The sequence below is a fragment of the Pongo abelii genome, chromosome 12, assembly GCF_028885655.2.
Source record: "Pongo abelii isolate AG06213 chromosome 12, NHGRI_mPonAbe1-v2.0_pri, whole genome shotgun sequence".
Lineage (NCBI taxonomy): Eukaryota > Metazoa > Chordata > Mammalia > Primates > Hominidae > Pongo > Pongo abelii.
Window position 1 is genome coordinate 28,273,689 of NC_071997.2, and position 12,586 is coordinate 28,286,274.

The 12,586-nt window shown below is 42.2% G+C and overlaps 1 protein-coding gene across 36 annotated transcripts in view; it reads left to right on the forward strand.

The window, feature by feature from the left end:
• The window catches only part of LOC129057501 (DNA-binding protein RFX8-like), a 103,067-nt gene that overhangs the window by 37,681 nt on the left and 52,800 nt on the right, over window positions 1-12,586 (forward strand). For 23 of the 36 annotated variants that reach the window (XR_008522073.1, XR_008522074.1, XR_008522075.1 and 20 more), the window contains 2 exons: window positions 10,665-10,726; window positions 12,410-12,496. The exons of 9 other annotated variants lie outside the window; for them this stretch is intronic. Coding sequence is in view for 22 of the 27 variants with exons in the window: in XM_054547249.1 (XP_054403224.1) it covers window positions 10,665-10,726; window positions 12,410-12,496 (149 nt within the window). In the remaining 5 variants the exon portion in view is untranslated. Of the gene's footprint in view, window positions 1-10,664; window positions 10,727-12,409; window positions 12,497-12,586 lie in introns of those variants that run through there. 4 more of the 36 variants (XM_054547251.1, XM_063713353.1, XM_054547285.1 and 1 more) reach the window with 3 other exon arrangements.

The following is a 12,586-nucleotide window of genomic DNA, read 5'->3' on the forward strand; positions in this document are numbered from 1 at the left end:
GACGGTGGATGAGCCGGCTGAACCCACAGCTGCACCCATCTCTTCCACTCTCCTGCCAGAGCTGCTGGCCAGCCCTGCCCTCACTGCCCACCAGGAGTCTGAGGCTGCTCTTTGAGTGACTCAGGCCTGAGGGGGCCCACACCCCTCCCACACCAGGGAAGAGGGTGGTCTCGAAGCCGGAAAGCCCCTTATGTGTCCTATCCTCTCTACCTCATTGTGGGGGATTAGTGTTAAGGGCTTCTGTAGCATTCTATAACCACATTTCAGCTAAATGCTGGAAGACACAAGTCCCCTAGGGTATGTGTCTCACAATTCACTTTATGGCATGTTATCTGCTGTCTTTTTGCCTCATCCTGTCATACAGAGGCTGCAAGGCTGGATGGATTGAAAGATTGATGTGTGGATGGATGATGGACGGACAGATAATAATTAGACAAGAGGACCCCTGAGAAGACTTTCTTCTTCCTGATTTGATTTTTGTTTCCTCTTTGGGCCTTGAGTACTGCATGGCCTCTTATTGCTTCCTTACCTCCTGGCCACACCTATTATAAAGACTCCTTTTGACAAAGTCTTCTTCAGTTATTTTCACTTGAGTGTGCTGTTTCCTATTGGGACCCTAACTGATAAAAATAAATAGGTAGATAGACAGACACACAGGCAGACAGACAGATAGCCGTCAGGTAACGTGGTAAAATTTTTAACAGCATCAAGCCTGGAATGGAATTTCTTAGATTGTAACCCTGGGTAAGATAACCATCTTGTTTCCACTTCATCGTATATAAAGTGAGGATATTAATAATAGTAATATTAATAATAGTATCTACTTCATGAGGTTCTTTTAAGAAATGAATGAGAAACAGATGTAAACGGAATAAAACAGTCCTGGGACGTGGAAAGCCCCCAAGAAATACTAACTTTTATCATTCTTTTTGCCTCAAATATCATAAGCATTTTCACATTAAGATATTTTCAAGTGCATCTTGTATAATAGCTGTGAAATATTTTGGGGGGTGTACCATAATTTATTTAACCATATCCCCCCCTTTTTTTTGAGGCAGAGTGTTGCTCTGTCACTTAGGCTGGAATACAGTGACATGATCTCAACTCACTGCAACCTCTGCCTCCTGGGCTCCAGCAAGCCTCTCACTTCAGCCTCCCAAGTAGCTGAGACTACACGTGTGCCACCACACCTGGCTAATTTTGTTTTGTTTTGTTTTGTTTGTAGAGACAGGGTTTTGCCAAGTTGCCCAGGCTGGTCTTGGACCCCTGGGCTTAGGCAATGCATCTGCGTCTTGGCCTCCCAAAGTGCTGGGGTTACAGGTGTGAGCCACCGCGCCCAGCCTAACCATATCCCTTATTGGAAATACAGGTTGTTTGTAATTTTCCTTTGTTTTAAACACCGTAAGTCCCCATCCATATCTGGTCATTTTTTTTAGGATAGATCCCCACATGTGGCCTGCTGAATTGCTTTTTGAAACCAACTATAAACAATTGCAGTCAGTTCCCATCCCTGATGATGATTCATGGTATTCTTACACAAATTCATAACATTCCTACCCCAGAAAACTTGCTGGGTAAAAATTAGAATTAGCTGTTTCTACTTGCATTTATTGGATTATAAGGTGAGGACTTTTGCATGCGCTTTGGTCATGTGTATGTTGTGTGTGTACATATTACCACCAGATCATTTTCTACTGGGGTGTATTTCCTATTGATTTGTTTGAGTTCTCTCTATGTTCAGGATATAATTTTTAACTTAATTATATTTTCTGCAAGTTATCCCAGTTGATTTTTTCATTTTAACTGTGTTGTGTTTGCTCTCTATATTAAAATGAAATCACAGGATAGTCTGGGGTTGGGGTGACTCAGTATTATCCAATGTACAGAGTGTTACTTTGCCAGACAATCAGGCACTTTACTTCTGCTTTTCTCTCCCAAACACCAGATTATTTCTCAGGGCTAGAATCTGAGCCTGCTGCATACTTTCTCATAATTTCTGTAGGTACTTAAGATGTGCATCTGGATTTTGCTTTGCAACTAAACATATAGGAAGGCTTTTCAATGATTTTCTTAAGTTAGAGGAGATGAAGTTGTCAGAATCTCTTGTTGACAACAGGAATTTCTAGCTTCTAATACTGCATTTAGATTTGGCTGACTTTTCCTTTTGTCTCCTGTCATTTTTCTTTTCTTTTCTTTTCTTTTTTTTTTTTTTGAGATGGAGTCTCACTCTGTTGCCCAGGCTGGGATGCAGTGGCATGATCTCGGCTCACTGCAAGCTCCACCTCCCGGGTTCATGCCATTCTCCAGCCTCCGGAGTAGCTGGGACTACAGGTGCCCACTGCCAGGCCCAGCAATTTTTTTTTGTATTTTAGTAGAGATGGGGTTTCACTGTGTCAGCCAGGATGGTCTCGATCTCCTGACCTCGTGATCCACCCGCCTCCGTCTCCCAAAGTGCTGGGATTACAGGCATGAGCCACCGTGCCTGTCATCTCCTGTCATTTTTCTCCTGTACATTTTGGTTCTCCTTCCCTGAAAGACCCTCTGCATTTGGAGGCATGATCAAGGTGTTAATTGTGTCAAACTTGCCTACCTTGCTCTTTTTTCTTGCCTCCCCCTCATCCCAGCTTGTGTGGGCTTCCTGCAGGAAGAGGTAGGACCTGGAGTCAGAAAAGAGGAAAAATGGTTCAAATTTCCATCAAATCCCACTGCTTGGGAGCTAATTTAAAAAAAAAAAAAGAAAGAAAGAGGGATGCAACATGAAACCAAGCAGAAGCAAGGACTGAATGATTACGGACAGGGTGTAGAAAAAGAACAGAAGTAATTACTTGACAGCTCCAAACATCGTGGCTTCCCTGCTCTGTGTTTCGTAATTTCATGATAATCCAGGATTTCCACTCAACACGCATGTCGTGGATGCCACGCTTGTCATGAACCTCGCTGATTCGGAAACTAGACCAGACTTCTATTGGTCATAAGTGTAATGTCATGGCTCTCTAACAAAGTGCTGATAAACAAGATAGCATTCACTAATCAAACCCAGAAAGTGAAAACAAATTAGGCAAACAAATGGATAATAAAAAGTGAAAATGGGGTCTGGCTTCCAAGATGGCCGAATAGGAACAGCTCCTATCTGCAGCTGTCAGTGAGATCGACGCAGAATACAGGTGATTTCTGTATATCCAACTGAGGTTCCTGGTTCATCTTGTTGGGACTGGTTGGACAGTGGGTGCAGCCCTTGGAGGGTGAGCTGAAGCAGGGTGGGGTGTCACCTCACCTGGGAAGCTCAAGATGTTGGGGGATATCCTTTCCTAGCCAAGGGAAGACATGACAGACTGTACCTGGAAAAACATTTCACTCCTGCCCAAATACTGCACTTTTCCCAAGGTCTTAGCAACTGGCAGACCAGAAGATTCCCTCCTGTGCCTGGCTCAGTGGGTCCCACGCCCAAGGAGACTTGCTCCCTGCTAGTGCAGTAGTAGTCTGAGATCAACCTGCGAGGATGCAGCCAGGTGAGGGGTGGGGCAGGGCATTGGCCATTGCTGAGACTTGAGTTCATAAACAAAGCAGCTGGGAAGCTCGAACTGGATGGAGCCCACTGCAGTGCAACAAGCCCTACTGCCTCTGTGGACTCCACCTCTGTGGGCAGGGCATAGCTGAACAAAAGCAGCAGACAACTTCTGCAGACTTAAATGTCCCTGTCTGACAGCTCTGAAGACAGAGCCGTGGTTCTCCCAGCACAGCATTCAAGCTCTGAGAATGGACAGACTGCATCCTTAAGTGGGTTGCTGATCCCCACATAGCCTGACTGGGAGACATCTCCCAGGTGCATCCAACAGACACCCCATATGGTGGGTGCCCCTCTGGAACAAAGCTTCCAGAGGAAGGATCAGGCAGCAATATTTGCCATTCTGCAGCCTCTGCTGGTGATACCCTGGCAAACAGGGTCTGGAGTGGACCTCCAGCAAACTCCAACAGACCTGCAGCTGAGGGGCCTGACTGTTAGGAGGAAAACTAACAAACAGAGAGGAATAACATCAACATCAACAAAAAGGACATCCACACCGAAACCCCATCTGTAGGTCACCAACATCAAAGATCAAAGGTAGATAAAACCACAAAGATGGGGAGAAACCGGAGCAGAAAAGCTGAAAATTCTGAAAACCAAGCGCCTCTTCTCCTCCAAAGGATCACAGCTCCTCGCCAGCAACGGAACAAAACTGGACGGAGAATGACTTTGACGATTTGACAGAGATAGGCTTCATAAGGTCGGTAATAACAAACTTCTCCAAGCTAAAGGAGGATGTTTGAACCCATTGCAAGGAAGCTAAAAACCTTGAAAAAAGGTTAGATGAATGGCTAACTAGAATAAACAGTGTAGAGAAGGCCATAAGGGACCTGATGGAGCTGAAAACCATGGCACGAGAACTTTGTGATGCATGCACAAGCTTCAATAGCCAATTCAATCAAGTGGAAGAAAGGGTATCAATGATTGAAGATCAAATTAATGAAATAAAGTGAGAAGACAAGATTAGAGAAAAAAGAGTAACAAGAAATGAACAAAGCCTCCAAGAAATATGGGACTATGTGAAAAGACCAAATCTGCGTTGATTGATGTACCTGAAAGTGTCGGAGAGAATGGAACCAAGTTAGAAAACACTCTTCAGGATATTATCCAGGAGAACTTCTCCAACCTACCAAGGCAGGCCAACATTCAAATTCAGGAAATACAGAGAACACCACAAAGATATTTCTCAAAAAGAGCAACCCCAAGACACTTAATTGTCAGATTCACCAACGTTGAAATGAAGGAAAAATTGTTAAGGGCAGACAGAGAGAAAGGTCAATTTACCCACAAAGGGAAGCCCATCAGACTAACAGTGGATCTCTCAGCAGAAACCCTACAAGCCAGAAGAGAGTGGAGGCCAACATTAAACATTCTTAAAGGAAAGAATTTTCAACCCAGAATTTCATATCCAGCCAAACTCAGCTTCATAAGTGAAGAAGAAATAAAATCCTTCACAGACAAGCAAATGCTGAGAGATTTTGTCACCATGAGGCCTGCCTTAGAAGAGCTCCTGAAGGAAGCACTAAACTTGGAAACAAACAACCAGTACCAGTCACTGCAAAAACATGCCAAATTGTAAAGACCATCGATGTAGGAAGAAACTGCGTTAATTAATGGGCAAAATAACCAGCTAACATCATAATGATAGGATCAAATTCACACATAACAATATTAACCTTAAATGTAAATGGACTAAATGCCCCAATTAAAAGACACAGACTGGCAAGTTGGATAAAGAATCATTGCCCATCAGTGTGCTATATTCAGGAGACCCATCTCATGTGCAGAGACACACGTAGGCTCAAAATAAGGAGGTGGAGGAAGATCTACCAAGCAAATGCAAAGCAAAAAAAAGGAGGGGTTGCAATGCTTGCCTGTGAGAAAACAGACTTTAAACCAACAAAGATCAAAAGAGACAAGGAAGGCCATTACATAATGGTAAAGAGATCAATTCAACAAGAAGAGCTAACTATCCTAAATATATATGCACCCAATACAGGAGCACCCAGATTCATAAAGCAAGTCCTTAGAGACCTAGAAAGAGACTTAGACTCCCACACCGTAATAATGGGAGACTTTAACACCCCACTGTCAACTTTAGACAGATCAATGAGGTAGAAGGTTAACAAGGATATCCAGGACCTAAACTCAGCTCTGCACCAAACAGACCTAATAGACATCTACAGAACTCTCCAGCCCAAATCAACAGAATCACCACATCACACTTATTCCAAAATTGACCACATAATTGGAAGTAAAGCACTCCTCAGCAAATGTAAAAGAACAGAAATCACAACAAACTGTCTCTCAGACCACAGTGCAATCAAATTAGAACTCAGGAATAAGAAACTCACTCAAAACTGCACAACTACATGGAAACTGAACAACCTGCTCCTGAATGACTACTGGATAAATAACAAAATGAAGGCAGAAATAGAGATGTTCTTTTTGAAACCAGTGAGAACAAAGACACAATGTACCAGAATCTCTGGGACACATTTAAAGCAGCGTGTAGAGGGAAATTTATAGCACTAAATGCCCACAAGAGAAAGCAGGAAAGATCTAAAATCGACACTCTAACATCACAATTAAAAGAACTAGAGAAGCAAGAGCAAACAAATTCAAAAGCTAGCAGAAGGCAAGAAATATCTAAGATCAGAGCAGAATTGAAGGAGATAAGAGACACAAAAACCCTTCAAAAAAATCAGTGAATCCAGGAGCTGGTTTTTTGAAAAGATCAACAAAATTGATAGACCGCTAGCAAGACTAATAAAGAAGAAAAGAGAGAAGAATCAAATAGATGCAATAAACAATGATAAAGGGGATATCACCACTGATCCCACAGAAATACACACTACCATCAGAGAATAGTATAAACACCTCTATGCAAATAAACTAGAAAATCTAGAGGAAATGGATAAATTCCTGGACACCTACCCCCTCCCAAGACTAAACCAGGAAGAAGTTGAATCTCTGAATAATAGATCCTGAAATTGAGGCAATAATTAATAGTCTACCAATCAAAAAATGTGCAGAACCAGATGGATTCTACAGCCAAATTCTACCAGAGGTACAAAGAGGAGCTGGTACCATTCCTTCTGAAACTATTCCAATCAATAGAAAAAGGGAATCTTCCCTAACTCATTTTATCTGGCCATCATCATCCTGATACCAAAGCCTGGCAGAGACATAACAAAAAAAAAAAGAGAATTTTAGACCAATATCCCTGATGAACATCGATACGAAAATCTTCCATCAAATACTGGCAAACCGAATCCAGTAGCACATCAAAAAGCTTATCCACTATGATCAAGTCGGCTTCGTCCCTGGGCTGCAAGGCTGGTTCAACATACGCAAATCAATAAACATAACCCATCACATAAACAGAACCAATGACAAAAACCACATGATGATTATCTCAATAGATGCAGAAAAGGCCTTCAGCAAAATTCAACAGCCATTCATGCTAAAAACTCTCAATAAACTAGGCATTGATGGAACATATCTGAAAATAAGAAGAGCTATTTATGACAAACCCACAGCCAATATCATACTGAACGGGCAAAAAGTGGAAGCATTCCCTTTGAAAAGCAGCACAAGACAAGGATGCTCTCTCTCACCACTCCTATTCAACATGGTGTTGGAAGTTCTAGCTAGGACAATCAGGCAAGAGAAAGAAATAAAGGGTACTCAGTTAGGAAAAGAGGAAGTCAAATTATCCCTGTTTGCAGATGAGATGGTTGTATATTTAGAAAACCCCATCTTCTCAGCACAAAATCTCCTTAAGCTGATAAGCAACTTCAGCAAAGTCTCAGGATACAAAATCAATGTGCAAAAATTACAAGCATTCCTATACACCAATAACAGACAAACAGAGTGCCAAATCATGAGTGAACTCCCATTCACAATTGCTACAAAGAGAATAAAATACCTAGGAATACAACTTACAAGGGATGCGAAGGACCTCTTCAAGAACTACAAACCACTGCTCAATGAAATAAAAGAGGACACAAAGAAATGGAAGAACATTCCATGCTCATAGATAGGAAGAATCAATATCATGAAAATGCCATACAGCCCAAGGTAATTTATAGATTCAATGCCATCCCCATCAAGCTACCAATGCCTTTCTTCACAGAATTGAAAAAAACTACTTTAAAGTTCATATGGAACCAAAAAGGAGCCTGCATAGCCAAGATAATCCTAAGTCAAAAGAACAAAGCAGGAGGCATCACACTACCTGATGTCAAACTATGCTACAAGGCTACAGTAACCAAAACAGCATGGTACTGGTACCAAAACAGATATATAGACCAATGGACCAGAACAGAGGCCTCAGAAATAACACCACACATCTACAACCATCTGATCTTTGACAAACCTGACAAAAACAAGCAATGGAGAAAGGATTCCCTATTTAATAAATGGTGCTGGGAAAACTGGCTAACCATATGTAGAAAGCTGAAACTGGATCCCTTCCTTACAACTTATACAAAAATTAACTCAAGATGGATTAAAGACTTATATGTAAGACCTAAAATGATAAAAACCCTAGAAGAAAACCTAGGCAATACCATTCAGGACATAGGCATGGGCAAAGACTTCATGACTAAAACACCAAAAGCAATGGCAACAAAAGCCAAAATTGAGAAATGGGATCTAATTAAACTAAAGAGCTTCTGCACAGCAAAAGAAACTATCATCAGAGTGAACAAGCAATCTACAGAATGGGCGAAAATTTTTACAATCTACCCATCTGACAAAGGGCTAATATCCAGAATCTACAAATAACTTAAACAAATTTACAAGAAAAAAACAACCCCATCAAAAAGTGGGCAAAGGATATGAATAGACCCTTCTCAAAAGAAGACATTTATGCAGCCAACAGACATATGAAAAAATGCTCATCATCACTGGTTATCAGAAAAATGCAAATCAAACCACAATGAGATATCATCTTATGCTGGTTATAATGACAATCATTAAAAAGTCAGGAAACAACAGATGCTGGAGACGATGTGGAGAAATAGGAATGCTTTTACACTGTGGTATATTAGTTCAACCATTGTGGAAGACAGTGTGGTGCCGCCTCAAGGATCTAGAACTAGAAATACCATTTGACCCAGTGATCCCATTACTGGGTATATACCCAAAGGATTATAAATTATTCTACTATAAAGACACATGCACACATATGTTATTATAGCACTATTCACAATAGCAAAGACTTGGAACCAACCTAAATGTCCATCAATAATAGACTGGATTAAGAAAATGTGGCACATATACACCATGGAATACTATGCAGCCATAAAAAAGGATGAGTTCATGTCCTTTGCAGGGACATGGATGACGCTGGAAACCATCATTCTCAGCAAACTATCACAAGGACAGAAAACCAAACACTGCATGTTCTCACTCATAGGTGGGAATTGAACAATGAGAGCACATGAACACAGTGCGGGGAACATCACACACTGGGGCCTGTCGGGGGGTGGGGGACTGGGGCAGTGATAGCATTAGGAGAAATACCTAATGTAAATGATGAGATGATGGGTGCAGCAAACCAACATAGCACATGTATACATATGTAACAAACCTGCATGTTGTGCACATGTACCCTAGAACTTAAAGTATAATAATAATTTAAAAAGTGAAAATGACTATCACATTAGAAAAAGAGGAAAATGGTAAAATTATAGCATTCTCACAGGTTGGACTATGATGCCAACCTGTGAGCCCAATTATAACTATGGTTCATAATTCCCTGTTTCCAGAGAATTTTTTATGACAAGGGGAAATATCCGTGGCATAATGTTGAGGGAAGAAAGTAGAATGCAAAACTGCAGACATGCTAATTGTGTGATGCCAGGTATTAAATATGAAACCCAGAGAACACTTACACATATTGGGGCTTTGAAAAAAAGACTGGAGGAAATTACATTGAGGGTTTTTTGTTTTGTTTTGTTTTTGAGACCAAGTTTCACCCTTGTCACCTAGGCTAGAGTGCGATGCACTCTCAGCTCACTGCAACCTCTGCCTCCTGGGTTCACGCCCAGCTAATTTTTGTATTTTCAGTAGAGACGGGCTTTCACCATGTTGACCAGGCTGATCTCAAACTCCTGACCTCAGGTGATCTGTCCATTGTGGCCTCCCAAAGTGCTGGGATTACAGGCATGAGTCACCATGCCTGGCCAACATCGAGATTTAAATGGCATTTTCTCCAAGTGATATGTTTTCTTTTTTTCTCTCTTTTTTTTGAGACAGAGTCTTGCTCTGTCACCCAGGCTGGAGTGCAGTGGCATGATCTTGGCTCACTGCAACCTCCGCCTCCTTGGTTCCATTGATTCTCCTGCCTCAGCCTCCAGAGTAGCTGGGACTACAGGTGTGTGCCACCACACCTGGCTAAGTTTGTTTGTTTCTTCCTTTGTTTTGAGATGGAGTCTCGCTCTGTCACCAGGATGGAGTGCAGTTGTGCGATCTCCGCTCACTGCAACCTCCACCTCCCGGGTTCAGCCTCCCTAGTAGCTCCCTGCCTCAGCCTCCCTAGTAGCTGGGACTACAGGCACGCGTCACCATGCCCAGCTAATTTTTGCATTTTTAGCAGAGACGGGGTTTCACCATGTTGGCCAGGATGTTCTCAATCTCTTGACCTCATGATCCGCCTGCCTCAGCCTCCCAGAGTGCTGGGATTACAGGCGTGAGCCACCATGCCCAGCCTTTGTATTTGTAGTAGAGACCAGGTTGTAGAGACAGGGTTTCACCATGTTGGCCAGGCTGGTTTCAAACTCCTGACCTCAAGTGATTTGCCTGTCTCAGCCTCCCAGAGTGTTGGGATTACAGGCAGGAGCCACTGTGCCTGGCCTCCAAGTGGTATGTTTTCTTTTTGACACTTGTCTGATTTTTTTTCCCCAAAAATTTCATTTACATTTATTTTCTTTATTGTTACCTTATTACTTTATTATTATATTTATTTTCTTTATTGTTTGCTTATTAGAAAAGAGGAAAAGGAATGTCATTTAAATATTGTAAGACAAAAAATTGGAAGTTTGTTTCTAAGTTTTCAAGTTGCAACTTTAAACCTGGTTTATTCTTTTAGCTTGTGAGATTGGTTTTACTGGACCTTGGCACTTGGAGGCTGGGCACTAGAGGAAGCGCCAGGTAAGTTGAGAATTTTTGTTTTATTTCAAATGTTAAAAACAAGGATTTGGAAAATCACAAAATGAACGATAAAAAATGCAAAACAAAGCAAACTATAAATAACAACTCTTACCAAAGAGTGTCCACAATTCACATTAATTCCCAGTGCCTGAAATCATTCAGTTGATGCTAGAACCAAACACTGGCCTCTATTTTGTTAATATATGAAGGTTACAATATATTTTTATTGTTCTACAGTTAGGTAAGTGTCTCATTCTTGAAATATTTAAATAATTAACACACATCAAGTAATGCAACTGTCTCCCAGGCTGGAGTGCAATGGTGTGATCATTTCTCACTGCAGCCTCAAGTCCCTGGGCTCAAGCAGTCCTTCCACTTCAGCCTCCTGAGTAGCTAGGACTGCAGGTGTGTCCCACCAGGCCTGGCTAGTTTTTGTGTTTTTTACAGACAAGGTTTTGCTAAATTGCCCAGGTGGGTCTCAAACTCCTGGGCTCAAGTGATCCTCCCACTTTGGCCTCCCAAAGCACTGGGATTACAGGTGTGAGCCACCATGTCCACCCTTGGAACTGTTTAATTACCCTTTGAACTAAAGTCTCTATGTTCACCAAATTAGCATATTTGAATTATATTCCAGAGGTGTGGTCCCGAGGCTATATTAATTTTCTTTTTTTTTGAGACGGAGTTTCACCCTTGTTGCCCAGGCTGGAGTGCAATGGCATGATCATGGCTCACTGCAACCTCTGCCTCCCAGGTTCAAGCGATTCTCCTGCCTCAGCCTCCCGAGTAGCTGGGATTACAGGTGCCTGCCACCACACCCGGCTAATTTTTTGTATTTTTAGTAGAGACGGGGTTTTACCATGTTGGCCAGGCTGGTCTCAAACTCCTGACCTCAGGTGATCCACCCACCTCAGCCTCCCAAAGAGCTGAGGTTACAGGTGTGAGCCACCGCGCCCGGCCCCAAGGTTGTATTTCTAATGTGAAAATAAATTCCAGCATTATTGGGTGCCTTGTGTCATAATTGTCACTCAATTATTATTGCTATTTGTTGCTTGTTTTAAATTGCGAGGGAAAATCAGTGAGAAGACATTGAAGCCAAATTAGGAAAGGGGGCTGCCACTCACCAAGGAATTGAAGACAGTGGAAGTGTTTGCCAAACCTAATACTGGGCAATAATTAACTTGAAAAAATTTTGTCTTAAGGCAGGACAAGCTGCTATAGCCCCCTGGGCTTAGCGGAGGAAGGTCTGGGCTACTGAGAAGGCTCTTGACTTCCCTACTGGGTTTCTGACAACTTCAGTGGAGGGAACCTTGGTGTCATTTTCCCTTCACCTGAAAAAGGTTAATGGGTGCTGGGGGTTGGGGAGGCAGTGGTTGAGGAGGCGGGGCAGGGCACAAGGAGGCTTTCCCTATCACATCTCTCTAAGATTAGCATGTCCTGCATCAGGCAAGCAGAGGAGAGCCTCCACAAACCTATTTCAAGGCTGATATGTGTGAAAGTGTATGAAGTTGCTTGTCTACATAACAGAGCTTGGTCAGACTGAAGGATTAGCTTTTCCAGAGAAATGCAGCCAATGATAAAACCTGGAGAAGAACTCCAAGTCTTCATTAGCTCACCTATTCTCTGCCTTCCATAAAGCATGTCAGTAGTTAGACAAAAATTTAAAGACAGCCTTTATTTTTCCAGGTATCATTATGATGGAATCTGTATCAAGAAAAGCTCTTTCTTCTATGCCCAGTATTGCTACCTGATAGGTGAAAAAAGGTATCACAGGTTAGTAACTATCATTTTGGTACTTTGGTCTTGGGTCACAAGCCTGGTGAATGTTAGAACCACTCAGGCCAAGTGTGGTGGCTCACGCCT